Source organism: Dermacentor andersoni, chromosome 1, assembly GCF_023375885.2.
Source record: "Dermacentor andersoni chromosome 1, qqDerAnde1_hic_scaffold, whole genome shotgun sequence".
Lineage (NCBI taxonomy): Eukaryota > Metazoa > Arthropoda > Arachnida > Ixodida > Ixodidae > Dermacentor > Dermacentor andersoni.
In genome coordinates this window covers 91,872,980-91,891,310 of record NC_092814.1, presented here as the reverse complement: position 1 = coordinate 91,891,310, position 18,331 = coordinate 91,872,980, and the positions used below count along the sequence as shown (strand labels likewise).

Here is an 18,331-nt window from a genome sequence, read left to right as displayed (position 1 = left end):
ATAGTTTTATAAGCAAAGCCCATTGCTATAGTAGTTATCATTACAAGTGGATAGTACTGAAATCTGCAGTACTCTTCATGGATGCTTGGACAGCACTGAATGCGTAATGGCATAAAGAGGTTGTAAAAGATTTTCCTAGAAACAAGCTTGGCCCTTAAAGTTGCTTAAACTAAATTTCTATCACTTCCCTATGTTCCTCTGCACAAATTCTTATTCCAAGTTAATACAACTAATGCTTGCAAGATAAGCAAATAGTTCAACCAATGTGTGACGTGTCTGGTAGTATGAAGCTACAATTGATTTACAGAGACACACTCATGCACACACACACGGGTAAGGCACGCTAATATCTTTATAAACATATAATTAAGCAATAAATAATGCAAACAAAAAACAAGCTACTTGCTGAGGAAACAAGGAATTGTCGTTTAATTAGTTACCATTCCTACAAGTACAAAAAAAATACTACAACAGAAGGTCAATTTTCATTACACACAACGCCCAAAGTAAAGTACAATGTAATATTTTCTTGCAAGAAGTGACTGCTCCCAACTTGCTCTCAACTGTAAATTTTTCTTCGACGTTTTCAATGTAGTAGGATGACGGGCGTGCCTAGCAGCAGGCACCAGTGCTGGGAGCCTAGAAGAGCTAGAGTAAGCAAGAAGCACGCAATCAGGCGTCACGCTGGGTGCTTAATTTCATCTTTACTCGTGCGCAACTCTTATGAGCAGGAAGCCACTTGGCTCTATCATCCTGTAGACCAAGGCCCATTTCGATGAGGCTTGGTCGCCACGTGGATGTGCCAGGAGGCAGCCAATCCAAGTAGGAGCATGAGGAGGCCAGCTGCTCAAAAACGGGTGGCTCACGCCTTGACTTCTTTCTTTTTCTCCTCAGGTTTCTTCTCTTTCGGCTCTTCTTTTTTCGTTGACTCCTTTTTCTCAGCATCACGATTGGTGATCTTGTTATTGATGAGGTTATGTAGGGCCACCACTGAGCGCACCAAGGATGCCAAGTACACAACTAACATCTGGTCATTTGTCTTGATATAAAGAGACTTCACAAAGTCTTGGAGACCCACGTCAGGGAGCAAGTTGAATATGTCCTGTAGCTGGTAGATGATGGTGTGGTTGACTGGCAGTGTACCCACTACCACCTGCATTCAGAGCAATAGCCATTTAACAATCCCACTTTTCTGCATTCATAAAAAAAATAACACTACAGAGCAATGGTTATCCAACAGTCCCTTAAAGTCAATGTTACTCACCTGCTCCAGATATTCTCTTATGTGGTGCACCTGGCCTTGAAGTCCTTTCAAGCCCATCAGTTGGTTGGTTATCCTCTGTGAGAGAGTGCCCAAGGTGGTGTCTTTGATGTCACTGCACACGAACACACCAGTGATGCATTGAACACATGAGATGCAATGTTTAATATGCAGTCTTGAGCTCACCGAAGTAAATGTTCAACCCCAACCTCCTCAGCTTCCTCTGCTCCAATTTCACTGGGTACATGCTCAAATGTCTTGGTGGTCGGAGTGCCATCCTGGAAACAAACCGATGCTTCTGTAGCTTATAACAACGGGCAACAAGGTCAGTTTCCCACAAACGATCACTCACATCGTGAACTTCCTCAACAGCTATGTATGCTTCCGTAGGTAGACCGATAGAGAGCAGCTGAGCATCAATGATGACAAGCACCTAAGAAAGACAAAACTATACTTGAGTCATGAAGCACACCAAAATTGTCACTCAGGTCACATGCCTATGCAACTAAGAATTTCATAGGCCTAGGTGTCAATATGGTTCAAGGGTGACAGAGTAATGATGGCATATATAAAAAAAAAATACCTGCATTTTTATTCTAACAATTTTAAAAGCTGTTATTGTGCCTAGCACTGTTTTGGTTTCACTCAAACATCACAAGACTGCATTTTTTTGGTTCACGCCATTCAATAAACACTGGGCATCATTGTTTGCATGGTTTATGTGGACTTATAGCGATAAGCCGATGGCACAAGTTCATGTTTCCAATCACGAAACACATATACATTGGTAGTTATTCATTTTTCAAAATGAAACAGGCATGCACTGGCATACCAAGGGCACTAGTGATCTGTGTGGACCAAAACATGCTATTTTGCTACAAGATTTGCACAAGAAAATAAAGTATAAGCACAATCCTTTTTGAAGTTTATTATAATAAAAACGCAGGTCACTGAATAAGAAAGTGTTGAAGCCAATACCCATTCGTTCTAATAGTTGGAAGAAAAAAAAAAGTGAAAGCACAACATGGTTCTATACGTCAGATTCAAGAAATGCTGTATACATAGTTTGCATGTGATGTCACATCTGTTGTCTCCTGACCGTCTGCCATCGCTGGATATCCCGCCTGTATAGCTGCTGCTTTGCCGTTTGCTTTGATGTGTACGTGCTGCACTTTTATGGTCCTAGGAGCTGTGTGATGGCAAGTCTAAAGTCACGAATTTCTCCCTTCGTACATGTATAGACTCGTGGGGCTAATGTGGGCTCGCTGAGAAGAAAAGGTTGAAATGTGCAACGGCATGGACTTGTACAAACTCCCGTCGGTGCAGATGCAACTTCAGGCCCCCAGGTGCTGCCAGCCATGAAGCACGTGCACGATTATAATTACCTGGTGCTCTCTACAAACTACATCACTTTGTAAGAAAGGAAGGGCTGCAAATCACCTGGCAAAGTGCCTGTCGTCACGCTTTATCATCATCCTCAGCGAGATTAAGTAATGAAAGCACGTGCCTTCGCGTGCGGCAGTGAAAACTTTCTTTCCTCATAGACAGCCTGCTTCTCACACAGGTTCAACTGTGCATCCACGGCATTGTGTGTGAAGCACAAGCTTTAAATCAGGTGCTTGCTCCTGTCCTTGAGTTTGGAAGTGCTTCCAGTCTGTATGAAACAAATATTTTGTTTCGTGAAGAAGCTCTAAACCTTTTAAGCATGCAGTGATCCTTCCGTGCTTTCCATGTGTTTGGGCATAACTACAGCGGCTGGATGTGATCCAGTAGGTCCGAATCAGCTTTGGCTTAACATCTGAATGTGTTAAGACGAGCAGCAAGTTGGTTTAATGACAAACAGGGCGCTCACTTGCGCTGTTTGTCGCCTCACTTTTTTCGTCTCTGTCTCGTGTTGGCCTTAACCACGAATCTATTTCTTAAAAAAGGAAAAATGTGACACATGCTCTGGAAATGATTCTGATTTATCTAGGCTAGACTTAAGCACCGACTTTTTTGTGTGCACCTGTGCTATTAGGGTATAGCGCTGTCCTGTTATCACTTTTGGTAAACAGTGCACACCTATATATGCCTGGTTCAGTGTAGTTTGGCTTCTTAGCACTGTTAGTTCTTGTGCAGCAACTGAAAATAGCATATATCAGCATGATCAGACACAAGACAGAACCTTGAAACAACAACAACATAGCAGTCGGAGTAGCCATGTACCTGGCAATGGTGCACACGCTTGCAGAATGAACTCTAAGTGACACATGTGCAAACTATGTATAGTGGGCTCGGCAGTACCGTGGTGGTTTCCTCTGTTAATGGTACTGCAAGGTTTGCACTGGTTGCAGGAGTTTCACTAAATTGATTGGGCTTGAAGGAGGATTGCAATAAGTATGATATACAAATATATGCCTTAATGGGGCCCTGCAACACCTTCAGATAACACCTTTTAAAGAAACTGACACAGTTTCTAAAGTTCAAACAGCCTACCAATATGTGGATCCTTATCCTATATATGAAATAGAAGGTACTTACAGAAGTGCTGCAGTACCTTCGCACCAGCTCGTTGATAGGGATATCGCTGGGGTGCAAATTTGGGCCAGTGTGGTACCAGCCAACAATGCGCTCCCGGGCTACAAAAAAAAAGATAAAAGGCACGTGATGGATAACAGGCACTCGCAACACATGCCTTTTAATGGTTGTATGTAGGTCACAAATGGTAACTACATGGCCATTATGAGGCCCTTACTGTTAAAATTAAATTACCGGGTTCTACATACCAAAACCATGATCTGAATACGAGGCACGCCGTAGAGGCGGGCTTCGAATGAATTTTGAACAGTTCGGGTTCTTCAACCAGCACCGACCCAAGTACACGAGCGTTATAGCATTTTAATTTAGCCACCATCGAAATGCGGCCGCAGCGGCCGGAACCGAACCTGCGACCTCAGCAGCGCAACGACATAGCCACTTGGCTACCGCGGCGGGTGAGAGCCTTACCGTTCACCTTCTTGAACATAGAATACATGTTTTCGAGGTAGTCATGATCCAGAAACCAGACAGTCTTGTCTTTGTCATCTTCGTCGAATGGAACTGAAAAACAGAAAGCAGCAGCAGCGTGAATGTGCTATATTGACTTCTTTTCGTCTACCAAACACGAATCAACTACAACACGCGGCTCGTAAAGTATACGTCATGACATGTGCAGAAATGTCAGATGACACCTGGTCGCGTAATTTGAAGTATGCAAGTCGTCAAGCAAACAGATCTTATTTTCACTGCTGACTGGACAAGGAAGAAACAGCGCAGGCACACTATACGAACAGCTAGCACGATCTTCACACAAACATACACAAAAAGGGCAGCACAGGCACTCGGTGTGGGAATGCACGTGTGAACATGTATTTGGGCTGGTTGACACCATACATCTCAAAGGCGCTGCTGTACGAAAAGGCAATAACATTGCCGTTCACATACATTGCTCCTCTTTCCAGTCGTCGTGATTTTGATGCACAGTATGTCGAAATGCACTTCGGATATTTACAAGAGATCGCACGTCGTGACAAAGCAATTTTAGCATGCAAATGATGTTACTGCAGGCAACGAAACAGGTTGTGTAGCGTTTCTAGTTAAAATTAACAGCACAATACACTACAATGAGCCCAAGTCAACGAATTCCTCACCAGCAAAGCTGTTAGAAACGTCCAAAACACCCTTTTCTTTCCAGGAGCCGAGTAAGATGCCGACAACTCTTTCTTGGTGGCCGATCTTTCCCATGCGATTAAAATGATCCACAACGCTGAGGAGAACCAGCGGATGCACCACAACCTTTGAGACTGCAAGATCTGTGCCAGTCATGATTTCTAGCGTCAATTTCTGTTAAAAACAATCGCTGACAAGGCGCAAATTTTCAGCCGGAGCAGCGAGGCACTTTCGACGCCACCTACATTCGTTCAAGCACCAGGACTGACTTCACAAAAAACGATTGGGGCTAAGGAAGTTATGTAGATGCAACAATTCATACAAATTAGAACGATTTCTTCGTAGAAATGAACTTTTATGAATGACAATAAACGTAAAACATATTTTAAATTAAATTATAACTGTGCATTATTTACCAGCGCAAGTCACATGCTGGGAAAAAGAAAAGCAGTAGCAGTGTGCGGTCCTCGTGTGCTGCCTGCGGCCCGATATGCTGCCCGCTGCCGCTACGGCCACCCTAGTGTGTACTGCGTATTTTGTGCAACTCTCTTAACTTTTGTTTGGCGCTTCTCATTCGTTCAACTTACATCATGGAAGCTTTAAAGGTAAGCAAATTGACCTATTTGCTTTAGTGCAGAAAGGCACAACTGTGCCGCCTCGTTTTCGTATCGATGGGCACTACCTTTACATTTATACATAGTCACCAGAGTCCTCTGATGGTCGCTTTTCCCGGTCATCAGTGTCAAAATTTTGTGCTTCTCCGTTGTTAATTATGGTTGCATGAGTGATCGCTAATCAGTCATGCTTTTCAAACGTTCTCATCTTTTCATTGCTTGTCTGCGTAGGGATTGTGAAGCTTATTGTGTCATTTTGTTTGCGTTGCTGTAGGTCCTAGATTATAGTGAGGGGGGCCCCTTCGGTCCCTCACTGTAGTCGCAACACTATAGTGACGGGGCAGCAGCATCAGCCGACACATACATACATGGTTGGATGGATGATGTATTGATAGATGATGGATGGATAAAGCTAGAGGAGCCGTTGATAAGGCTGAACGTGGATGAACCCCTTTAAATCGAGCGGCGGCTCACGTCACCTAGCCATAGAGAAAGAACCGAATCTGACGGCCGCGCGAAAGCATTGCGCTCGGGACAGCAAGGTCCACGGTTTGGCGCATGTGTTCGATGTACTTTTTTTGTTCTTCCTTTGAAATTGTGCTGCATTATTAAAATGTATTAGAATTTCGTCTCTGCACCTTTTAGGTCGAAAGCGTCGTAATTCCGTTTTCAAACGCGTAGGTCTCGACGACGGGCGTGCTGGCCGACTACCCTGGCATTGGCATTGCTGATGAGGGAAATTAGCGCAACCAAAAAAGTCGCAGTTTCGCCCGAAAGCCGAAGCATCGAGTGCGATAGCAAATTAGTGGGCAGCTGTGCGAAGTAAGGATAGTGATTTTATCGGCCTTACAAATTTGTAAACATAGGCATACTAACTAAATTAACAAGCATGGTGTCACGCGCGCACAAGCAAATGTGAACACATCCCAGTCTATGACCGTGGAAACTCGGTGTGAAAACGCTGGAGTGAGGAAGCGCCGCAGCAGCAGCGAATTCGTGATGCCTCTCGCATCCACGCGAACAACGCCGCGAAAGCGCAGCGCACGGGCGGGCTCTGTCCTCCTCGTCCCCGTCGCAGATGGCTTTCAAGATGCAGCGGGCCGGGCGGACGCGCGAACACCCGGGCCGCTTGCGGTAAAATGCCCCACCCTACCCTCCCGCATGAACCTTGCGCGCGACGGAAGACGGCGCGCTTCTTCCCCGCTTTCCTTGCTTGCGTGCACGAGATTGAGCTTCGATCGTCGGCTCACCCTGGCACGCTTTCGCTCACACATAACGCTTACGGCGCGCGGCGACGAGTTTATCGCCCCTGGACTTTATGCGGAATCTCCCGACGACGGCGATGGCAGAAATGCGCCTGGGGTGACCATATAATTGCTACCACAATAAAACAACGAACACTGGAAAGGAAGACAAAGTATTTGGTCTTCGTCTTCCCTTCCAGTGTTAAACGAGAAGACGGTTAACCAAGGGGCCCGATTTTTATTAGTCATATCATAAGAAGCCAACAAACACTGACACCGAGGACAACATAGGGGAAATTACTTGTGCTTAATAAATGAAATAAATAAACAATAAATTAATGGAAATGAAAGTGGACGAAAAAACTTGCCACAGGTGGGGAACGATCCCACAACCTTCGCATTTCATGTGCGACGCTCTACCAATTGAGCTATCGCGGTGCTGTTTTCCCCATCCACTTTCTTGGGTATTTATGTTTCCTAGTGGAACCCTGGGAGTGTTAGCCAGCGCCACCACTTGCAGACCTTGGCGGCAGACGTGGAACATCCTTTCTGCCACAGGCGTCACGAGAACGTGATCTTTTTGGGGTGAAGGCAACCGGTCAATAAACCCACACATGCTACCTGAAGGCATCTATGTTGCCGGATAAACATAAATACCCAAGAAAGTGGATCGGAAAACAGCGCCGCGGTAGCTCAATTGGTAGAGCATCGCACACGAAATGCGAAGTTTGTGGGATCGTTCCCCACCTGCGGCAAGTTGTTTCTTCATCCACTTTCATTTTCATTAATTTATTGTTTCTTTATTTCATTTAAGCACAAGTAATTTCCCCTATGTTGTTTGGTGTCAGTGTTTGTTGGCTTCTTATGATGTGACTTCCAGTGTTAGTTGTTTTTTGTTCCTCTAATTTCTTTCACCAGCAATGCAAGACCAACTAGCCCAACAAGTAATCCTTCTGGCACCAACAAATTAGTGAGAGCTTCGGAGAAAGGCGCTCCGTGAAGAGGCAAACATTGTTACTTGCCACTGACTAGCACTACTCTGCACACATAATAAATATACCATGGAAAAAAAAGGGGGGGGGGGGCGGGGGCTCACTTTAGCAACTGCACTATGGGAGGCCCATTCACTGTAGTGAGTGCCTAATTATTAAATGTGATAACATTCTCTTCTGGCATTTGTCACTTGCAGCTGCCCACCACTTCCAAATAGTGCAACATTTTTTGTTTGTTCAACAGCACTTCGAAGAGCGAGTGAAGATGTCAACCAGCATGTATGCTGTGTACAAACAAACTCATCCTCCTACCGGCGTGGAGCATTCAGTGTACTGCAATTTCTACAACCTACGCGAAAGAAGCCTCGTCGTTGCTGGTTCTTCTGTTCTGAAAATATTTCGCCTCGTTCCTGAAAACGACGTGAGCTTTCTTTCTTTTTGTGTGTGTGTATATGTGTGTTAAATTCACTACCAAGTACCCAGCTGCAAGGTTTGTGCGAGTCACGGCCACAGTCTAGTGCGTAGAGCAAGCACAGAAACTTGGAACTACATCAGGTTGGTTGCAAGAAGTGCACAAACCTTTACCTGGATGAATTGCAAATCCCGATGTAAGAAAGCTGTGAAGCTGGAATGAGAGCTGACAGAAATTGACTTTTTCAAAGCATTATGCTGGGCAAAGTGGAGCAGAAGTATTGATTAGGGTGTAGATAGAGCTCTAGTGCAGCGAGGGAAAAGTTCTGCCATTGAAAGATTCCATGCTCTCGAGCAGCTGCAATGGTGATGGGGGAAGATAAACACCCTGATAAATCGTAGTGCAGAAAAATGCAGATGGACAGAAGAAACGGCAGACAAGCACTAACTACCACAAAGATTTCTTTTTTCAGTGACCCGTGTAAATGGCTGAAAACTCGCTGCTATTAAACAGGTGCAATTCAGTCTTTAGGTTGATTGATTGAGCTAAGTGCATGTGTATTCGCACTTAGCTTTCAGTATAAACACAGGTCCCTGAAAATAAACATTTGTTGGTAGCTAACGCTCATCTGTCGCTCTTTTCTTCTGTTCGTGCGTGTTTTTCTACGCTGTGATTTGCCATGATGTCCAGCCAACAAGCCTAAACAGCCATGATTCTGATAGCCTTCCTGTGCAACAAAGGCTGTTTTCCCGGCACTCTGTTGGGGTCAGGTGGAAAACATATTATTTGGATTTGTGGCTGCCACTGCCTGAAATCATGATTGAGAAGCAGACTCTCAAGTAGATTGTCACCAACATTTGATGACGTTTTCAAGTGTATCAAGTACATCTGCCAGGCAAGGATGCTATGGTGCTGACATTGCTTGCACACTTACTTCACTGCAGGAAAGATGTACTTTTGCTGAAATCTCTTGTAGAATTATCAACTTATCTCATTTCAATAGTTATGAAAGGCCTATAACTGCACTTCGCTGGTGCCCTTGCTGGTGCACTCACTGGCTAAGCATAAATGCCAGCAAAAAAAGATGTAATGCATGGAAGTTATGTGATTCTTTGCATTCCACTTTTCGTGCAGGGGCAGCTTGGACTGCTCTGAGCTGTTGAGGTGCAGTAAACTGCTGTTGCTCTACCACTGGATGGCAGTGACCTCATTTTTGTTCACATACAAACACACATGCTCCCTTGAAGATACCTTGGAATTGATACTGATGCTCCGTTTTCACTACAGAACGTTACATTGCTTAATGTGCAGTTGAGCTTTATTGTCTAACTTTTTGTACCAATGTTACCTTGCTGAGAAGTCTGAGCTGGTACTATTGCTGGGGCCACCTAGACCTGTCCCAAAATAGAATGACATGGCTGGTCACAGAAGATCGATGTCTTTAGCACGTACACTCTAAAAAAAAGTTTACACCCTTTGGGGTGTATATCTGCCACACAACAATAATTGTCATCTGCCTTGCTTGTGTTTCCTTTCTTGAAAACGCCACGCCTGCTACTTTCCTGTCGGCAATGCTATGTCATGCTGAGAACGCACATGCCGTTCGTTACTGGGAAGTACCGGGCTCACAGCATTAAAGAAAGGAAATTCGGACAAGACAGGTGACGTTTATTGCTGTGTGGCAAGATACGACTCAAAGGGTGTAAACTTTTCTTAGAATGTATTCATAGCTGCTAATGCTGGTCATTCTAAATTAGAGTTGATGTATTGCAGGATTTGTTATAAATGTTGTTATGTTTTTAGCTGTGACTGTAGACAGAATTGCCATTTTCATGTACAGCTCTCCTCTTTTTTTCTTATGCCAGTATGCTGAACAGAAGCACCGAGTGAAGTTGGAGCACACACACACATTTCATTTGTTTGGTAATGTGATTTGTGTGGAAGCTGTTCGTTTGTCGGCTGCAAGAGACACACTGCTTCTGTGCTTCAGAGATGCCAAGGTCAGTTGTATACATCTTTTTAAATAAACATTGATGAGTGCTGTCATGTTTGAGACTGCACTGTGGCAGGCACTTTCTGGTTGTACAGAAATAAGCTGCAGAGAGCATGTGAACAAGGTTCACACATGCTGCTGCCATGGTCCAAAACTTCGTCCTCTGCGATCGAAAAGGTCTGTAACACGTATCCACTGACACCAAAGTGCAATTATGCCGGCACAGTTGTGCTTGATATCTCGCAACAAACAGTGAAATGCAGTCATACTTAAATGCCTGGTTCCATGTTTAGCAAGACGAGAACACTGTAAAAGCGGGAGCCAACATTTCGACAAGTGGACTTGCCTTTTTCAAGTCGACATATGCTTTCGTCGGCACAGTATATATAGGTAAGGTTCTTCTAAAGGGGAGAGGGGTAAGGCACATGGGTGCGGCAACGACAGAAGGTGTGTTTACGGTGAGGGTGTAGAATTGAGAATAAAGGAGTGCTGTGCACAAGGCCAGTGGCATGGCCGTGTGTCAGCCAGCGTGTCAACGGCCGTGTGCACAGCACCCCTCTATTATCTGCTTCGCTGATGGTCGTGGCCTATCGTGCCACTGAAAGAGATAATAAAAGCAGTGGCAGGAAATGATGCTCATGAAAAATAAATAAATAAAAAAATTACTGAAAAGGAATCAATATAAAATCAAAGAAAAAAAATGAGAGAGGGGAATAACACTAAGTAACCAAATTACGTAATGTTGCCTATAGCTTGAAATTTAGCATTAAATTTCAATCGTTGTCTATGCTAAATTTCAAGCTATAGGCAACAACACTTAGTTTGGTTGCTTAGTGTTTTTTTTCCCTTTCTTTTCCTTTCTTTTTCTTTTATATATATATTGTTGCAGGCTATTCTCTGTGTAGAGAGGGTTCATTGGGATGCAACCGACGGTCACGAGCGCTAACTGAGGTTCCGTTATCGCTAGGCGAACATCTTCTTCTTCCCTCTCTTACCCCGTGTACCACTATTGCTGGCGGCACATACCCAAATCATAAGACCTTCATGCTTGTAACACATCTCCCCACACAGACGAAGCCTACCGGGCAATTCAAACAGCATTTCGAGTGGTGGAGGGCTTCAAGCGTGCAACATGAGTCACTTCAGTCTTTGAAGAGCATCGACCATTTGAAAGGAGATGCGTTATGGGGTACGTCAATTCACTTATACGGTCTAACACAGCATAAGGTCCAACATAGTGTGCCAGTAGTTTTTCGCACAACCCACGTTTTCTGGTAGGCGTCCACAGCCACACTAAGTCACCTGGATCATATGACGGGTCGGTGCCGGTGGTCGTAACGTGCCTTCGAGCGATCTTGTGAACCAAAAGTGCGCAAATAAGCAAGACGGCGGGCTCCTTCTGCATGACAGATGGTCTCAGATATGCACGCATCATTGTAAGAAGATGTTCGCCTAGCGATAACGGAACCTCGGCTGGCACTCAGGACCGTCGTTGCGTCCCAATAAACCCTCTCTACACCGAGAGTAGTCGTAACAGAGTGGTGGAGGTGCCGGGGTGACTGTGACCGGCTTACGCGAGGGGCAGGCGGGGGTGTAAAGTTACAATCGGAGGCCAGTGAACGGTTTCGCAGCTTTCCCAGGGTCTCGTTGGACATACCACATGGATATGTGTACGCACGGTTAACGCGTTGTTGGTCAGATATTGTTGATCGGTCGTACCTCGGCAGCTGGCGGCGTTGTGGGGCCACCTTGCAGTACCTGGCAATGTGGCCCTCGATACCACAGTTGTAGCACAAGGGCAGAGGATGCTCGACGAAATGCTGCTCAAAGCACTCAGCCGGCAGAGGTCGTCGAACTGGGTATGGCACCTCAGTACGCTGAACAGGAGCCATCTGCCTCTGTGCATCACAGCTGGGGTGGAAACGTTGCCTATATCGCTGTTCTACGTCTCCGGATGTGGCCATGTCGTTCCAGCCACATCGATGTCCGTGACACACCAGACGGTGCTAAAGTAGCGCATGGTGCTGCAGGCATTGAGTGATATACTGGGTACGTAACAGGCAATTGGAACTGTGTTGCACACTAGTTTATTGTGTTGCTGCAGTTCTTCACATACTATTTCCCAAATAGTAGAGGCAAGGTCAGTGGACAAACTTGTATCGACGCTGGCGACAGTTGCCACGTTTGCCAGTCTTCCAAATTTGGGCGCAATACGATGCGCCTTCGACGTCTCAAATGTACGGCAGTGATGCAAGACATCTGAGACGGACGCGAGGGCTTCTCTACCTATCAGAAAATTGTAGACGTCCTCTGCGATGCCTTTCAGAAGATGTCCGACTTGGTCTTCCTCAGTCACCCGGGTGTTTATGATCTTGCACAACTTGAGTATTTCTTCTATATAGGATAGCGCATGTCTCTGTCGGAATTTGAGCTCTTTGAGAAAGTGTTCTCTCCGCACGTTTATTTTTGGCATCAGAGTCGCCAAAACATTTTCCTATTTCCTCAACAAAGAGTTTCCGTGTTGTTAAGGGCTCTTCGTGATTCTCGAACCACATCAGTGTGGTCTCTGTCAAAAATAAGACGGCTTTGTCAAGCTTCGTGCCCGAGTTCGAGTGGTTATATCGACTCACCCGATTGTAGTGTGTAAGCCACTCGTCCACGTCTTTTCCCGCCCTTCCCGTGAACGAGCGTGGTTCCATGTAATGGCGTGCGGCAGCAACTGCCGTTGACCTTTGCACGGTTGCAACTGGCTCCGGGTCTGGTCCTTCTATCTGTGGCATGATGACTGTTGTCGGCGAGAGACTGGCTAGATGGTGGCCCTGGCAAAGTTCAAGCGGTTGCGCTCTGTAGTACGGCGACGTTGTGTACCCCGCACCTCCACCACTCTGTTATGGGCTGCTCTCGGTGTAAAGAGGGTTTATTGGGATGGAACTGACAATCCTGAGCGCCAGCCGAGGTTGTTGTTGTTGTTATTGTTGTTGCCTACCACGCGTTTGGCTCCTACCCACGATGGGGGATTGGCCAAGAAATGGGTAGATTATTCCAAATTAATATGGAGCTTAAATTTCCGAACATCTATGGAATGAATCTATGAACATCTGTTGAGTAGCGTAGAATTACCTGTTAAAATAAAATCAGGAAAGTAATATGGAATGAGTAATAATTAATTTAAAAGTAAAAAAAATATAGAATTTAGCAGGGCATTTGTTTGGATTATGTAAGAAATGTTTGGACAACGAAGCAAGCATCCCTGTGGCTGAATCCCAGAGTGAACGCCCCGAAAGAAAGAATAGCACGTTCTGTCCATCATCATCATCATCAGCCTGGTTATGCCCACTGCAGGGCAAAGGCCTCTCCCATACTTCTCCAACTACCCCGGTCATGTACTAATTGTGGCCATGTTGTCTCTGCAAACTTCTTAATCTCGTCCGCCCACCTAACTTTCTGCCGCCCTCTGCTATGCTTCCCTTCCATTGGAATCCATTCCGTAACTCTTAATGACCATCGGTTATCTTCCCTCCTCATTACGTGTCCTGCCCATGCCCATTTCTTTTTCTTGATTTCAACTAAGATGTCATTAACCTGAGTTTGTTCCCTCACCCAATCTGCTCTTTTCTTATCCCTTAATGTTACACCTATCATTCTTCTTTCCATAGCTCGTTGCGTCGTCCTCAATTTAAGTAGAACTCTTTTCGTAAGCCTCCAGGTTTCTGCCCCGTACGTGAGTACTGGTAAGACACAGCTGTTATAAACTTTTCTCTTGAGGGATAATGGCAACCTGCTATTCATGATCTGAGAATGCCTGCCAAACGCACCCCAGCCCATTCTTATTCTTCTGATTATTTCAGTCTCACGATCTGGATCCGCAGTCACTACCTGTCCTAAGTATATGTATTCCCTTACCACTTCTAGTGCCTCACTACCTATTGTAAACTGCTGTTCTCTTCCGAGACTGTTAAACATTACTTTAGTTTTCTGCAGATTAATTTTTAGACCCACCCTTCGGCTTTGCCTCTCCAGGTCAGTGAGCATGCATTGCAGTTGGTCCCCTGAGTTACTAAGCAAGGCAATATCATCAGCGAATCGCAAGTTACTAAGGTATTCTCCATTAACTCTTATCCCCAATTCTTCCCAATCCAGGTCTCTGAATACCTCCTGTAAACACGCTGTGAATAGCATTCTATCCATATTATACTTCCTTATGTCAGCTGTCTTACGCTTGTTGATTAACTTCGAAAGTTCTGCCAGTTCTATTCTAGCTGTAGGGTTAGAGGCTTTCATACATTGGCGTTTCTTGATCAGATCTTTCGTCTCCTGCGATAGCTTACTGGTATCCTGTCTAACGGAGTTACCACCGACTTCTATTGCACACTCCTTAATGATGCCCACAAGATTGTCGTTCATTGCTTCAACACTAAGGTCCTCTTCCTGAGTTAAGGCCGAATACCTGTTCTGTAGCTTGATCTGAAATTCCTCTATTTTCCCTCTTACCGCTAACTCATTGATTGACTTCTTATGTACCAGCTGCTTCCGTTCCCTCCTCAGGTCTAGGCTAATTCGAGTTCTTACCATCCCATGGTCGTCACTGCAGCGCACCTTGCTGAGCACGTCCACATCTTGTATGATGCCAGGGTTAGCGCAGAGTATGAAGTCTATTTAATTTCTAGTCTCGCTGTTCGGGCTTTTCCACGTCCACTTTCGGCTATCTCGCTTGCGGAAGAAGGTATTCATTATCCGCATATTATTCTATTCCGCAAACTCTACTAATAACTCTCCCCTGTTATTCCTAGTGCCTATGCCATATTCCCCCACTGCCTTGTCTCCAGCCTGCTTCTTGCCTACCTTGGCATTGAAGTCGCCCATCAGTATAGTGTATTTTGTTTTGACTTTACCCATCACCGATTCCACGTCTTCATAGAAGCTTTCGACTTCCTTGTCATCATGACTGGATGTAAGGGCGTAGACCTGTATAACCTTCATTTTGTAGCTCTAATTAAGTTTCACAACAAGACCTGCCACCCTCTCGTTAATGCTATAGAATTCCTGTATGTTACCAGCTATGTTCTTATTAATCAGGAATCCGACTCCTAGATCTCGTCTCTCCGCTAAGCCCCGGTAGCACAGGACGTGCCTGCTTTTTAGCACTGTGTATACTTCTTTTGGCCTTCTAACTTTACTGAGCCCTATTATATCCCATTTACTGCCCTCTAATTCCTCCAATAGCACTGATAGACTCGCCTCACTAGATAACGTTCTAGCGTTAAACATTGCCAGGTTCATATTCCAATGGCGGCCTGTCCGGAGCCAGGGATTCTTAGCACCCTCTGCAGCGTCGCAGGTCTGACCGCCGCTGTGGTCAGTTGCTTCGCAGCTGCTGGGGACTGAGGGCCGGGGTTTGATTGTTGTGTTCAAATAGGAGGTTGGCCAAGTACTGCACCAGGGTGGCCAATCCTGCTCTGGTGAGGGAGTGTTACCGGTTCTGATCACCGGGATCAGGCCACACTCCAGGCCTGTTTATGCAATTTTATCAACACGCGGATTTAAAAAAAAATCCGGTGGAAAATTGCCGGCACCGGGATTCGAACCACAGACCTCTTGCACGCGAGGCGGGTGTTCTACCTCTACGCCACCGCTGCAACTCTGCAATTGAATTGCATCTCTGAATTGGCCTGCAAGTCCAGGCCAATTCTTCGAAAAGGTATTTTCAACAATGTTTTTCTTGCCGCAGTAAAGCGGCGACAAGATAGAAGAAAGTGATGTATCGTCTCCTCCTCGTTACAATACGAACAGAGGGGGGAGGGAACCAAACCCGACCTTTGTATATAGAAATACAGGGAAGGAATGCGGCAACGTAATTTGGTGAAAGAGACCTCAAGCATCTTTGTGTTACAGGATTCGCTACACCAGGGAAATGCCAGGTGCTTATAATCTGGATAAGCAGTCAGATCTGGGGTTGATAAGGCTATTCTGATTGATCACATCCGAAATCGAGCCGCCGTGATCTGTGCTGTGGTAGTATAGGAAGAATGGTAGAATAGGAAAAACAGGGCCGCAAAGTGATGTCTTTGCCAGTGAATCAGCTGTTTCATTAAAAATCAAACCTTTATGACCAGGTACCTAAATCAAATAAACACATTGCGCATGGGCAGGAACTAGCAAGTGGAAGAGTTCCGTTATCGCTAGGCGAATGTCGTCTTCTTCCCTCTCTTACTCCGTGTCCCACTACTGCTGGTGGCACATACCCAAGTCATAAAAGACTTTCACGCTTGTAACGATATTTATTCCATTTCAGTAATTTCTTTAAACTTTTTTTTTCCACGAGTACTGTTTTCTGTTGCTCCTTTTATTATCTTTTTGAGAGATACGATAGCCCACGACTACCAGTCAAGCAGGTAATAGAGGGCTACTGTGCACACACCTGAAGAAAGAAACTCCAGTAGTGCTGATTAAATAATGTGATCTTATTTTCACATAAAGTGCAATTCAGTGACAAAATGCTGCAGGCAGTAGTTAAGCAACTTCATTATGACTAGGTAATGAAGTTGAAGGGCCCCTGAAATGGTTCGGACAAATTTTGTAGACGCGTAGGGTACTGCTAACGTTAATCATTCGCACCACAATTTGTGTGAAACGTCTCATATTGAGAGAGCTACAAACGATTACAACTTACCCTCCTCCATAATCATGCATTTTCTCCTCAACTCCTTTGCCGAGTGATCGGGGCTAAGCTCCGCCTTCACTGGCTCTGCGTCATGATGGCACGTCGTGTCGTCGAATTCTGGTTCTCTAGGAGTGAGCGCGCGAAGCCTCTCCAAACTCTCTGCCAGCTACTTGGCAGTGGACCCCAAGCGAGGGCTACCGAAGCAGCATGCGTTGCGAGCATTCTGTGGCAGCACCGAATGTGTCTGGTCTTCTGGCAACCACAGGCAAGCTGGGTGTTTCGACGCATGGCTGGAGGCATAAACTCAAGCTGATGAAGGAACTTTAGCGTAGACGTACGTGAGCGGCCTTATCGGTCTGCGCAGTCCAGCCACCTGTTGGCGGAGAGCTTAACCAGCCAAGTAAAGCGCTAATATTGCTCTAACCAAGTGTAAAACATTTTAAACATTTACAAAAACGTGTTAACGATTACGCTCCTATGAAAAATTTACAGCAGCAGCAAAGAATGCATTTCGTTACTGCTACTGTGTGTGGTTGAGCTCTGTGCCACCAGGTGGCTGCACTGTGCAGACCATTCACATTTGCGCTTCTGCTCATCCCATGAAATAACACGGTCAAATGGCCAGGCCCTGTCCCCTTGTGCTTGCATTTACCTTAATACCGGACTCTCAAAACGCTATTACATTAGTAATCTTCCGGTGTAAAGTGACGGCCACAAAACCCGCAAATCCTGGTACCGATCAGATAGTGGCAGTCCAATGCGCTGCAGCCAGTCCGCTCGTCTGCTGCCTTGCTGAGGGACATGATGTCGCCGCTTGACATATTGCCAATCGCTACATTTGCAGTCCGCAACGTAACAAAGTCGAATCACAGTGCTGAGACTGACTCTGACAGCGGAGCTCTTGTCAAAATGGAGCACATTGTAAAATAAGCAGACGATGCTTGCTGTGTGTTGGAAATGCTTAAGTGTAGTGAGAAATTGTTCTTGTGCATTCTCTCTCTGTTACTTACTTTTTATAGAAACAAATTAACTAACATTCCAACTGTTACGAACATAATTTTTTCACCATAAAGGTGGAAAAATTATCGATGACGCGCCCTGGGCAGCCAATCGGATAGCTCGCCCTACTCACGTCATTTGGGTGATTTACGTCATATGGGTACGGGCGGCTGAAAATTCCACCGAGCAGTGTGCTGCGATCGGCAGTGATGTACATTTTTGAAATCTTTTAATAAATTACATGCTTTATGGGGAGCACTTAGATGCATGAATTAATGATCAGAAGGACCTACTCTAATGACTGAGTACGGTTGTACAAAATCGTCAAAATCGTTTCAGGGTCCCTTTAAGGAATGAAGTGAACACAAAAATAACACCACCTGTTGTAGCTGCAAGTATGACGAGCTATTAGGTACCTAAGAAACACTCTCAAACTATTTCTGAACAGCGACACATGCCATTTAATGT

At 45.3% G+C, this 18,331-nt stretch overlaps 2 protein-coding genes across 3 annotated transcripts in view; one reads left to right on the top strand and one right to left on the bottom strand.

Annotated features, from left to right (window-relative positions):
• Nucleotides 1-334: 334 nt before the first annotated feature.
• Rpn8 (regulatory particle non-ATPase 8) lies at nucleotides 335-5,193 on the bottom strand. The gene is made up of 7 exons (XM_050191852.3): nucleotides 4,930-5,193; nucleotides 4,247-4,339; nucleotides 3,782-3,879; nucleotides 1,614-1,694; nucleotides 1,448-1,539; nucleotides 1,265-1,376; nucleotides 335-1,153 (listed from the first exon to the last, which is right to left on the bottom strand). Exons 1-7 carry the CDS (start codon nucleotides 5,102-5,104, stop codon nucleotides 863-865), a joined length of 942 nt encoding a protein of 313 aa, XP_050047809.1. The 5' UTR covers nucleotides 5,105-5,193; the 3' UTR covers nucleotides 335-862.
• A 113-nt stretch (nucleotides 5,194-5,306) lies between these two features.
• Nucleotides 5,307-18,331, top strand: part of Cpsf160 (cleavage and polyadenylation specificity factor subunit 1) — an 85,823-nt gene continuing 72,798 nt past the window's right edge. Inside the window, exons 1-3 of one of the 2 annotated variants that reach the window (XM_050191834.3) lie at nucleotides 5,307-5,553; nucleotides 8,043-8,219; nucleotides 10,076-10,210. In XM_050191834.3, coding sequence (XP_050047791.1) covers nucleotides 5,539-5,553; nucleotides 8,043-8,219; nucleotides 10,076-10,210 — 327 coding nt within the window. In that variant the 5' untranslated portion in view covers nucleotides 5,307-5,538. Of the gene's footprint in view, nucleotides 5,554-5,935; nucleotides 6,132-8,042; nucleotides 8,220-10,075; nucleotides 10,211-18,331 lie in introns of those variants that run through there. The other variant, XM_055061776.2, reaches the window with a different exon arrangement.

Excerpts from the sequence above, each read along its gene's own strand:
- Rpn8 (XM_050191852.3), bottom strand. The coding sequence starts at position 5,104 with ATGACTGGCACAGATCTTGCAGTCTCAAAGGTTGTGGTGCATCCGCTG. Across the intron at positions 1,695-3,781 it reads GAAGGTACTGCAGCACTTCT|GTGCTTGTCATCATTGATGC; the intron begins GTAAGTACCTTC and ends TGTCTTTCTTAG. Across the intron at positions 1,154-1,264 it reads TAAGAGAATATCTGGAGCAG|GTGGTAGTGGGTACACTGCC; the intron begins GTGAGTAACATT and ends CTCTGAATGCAG.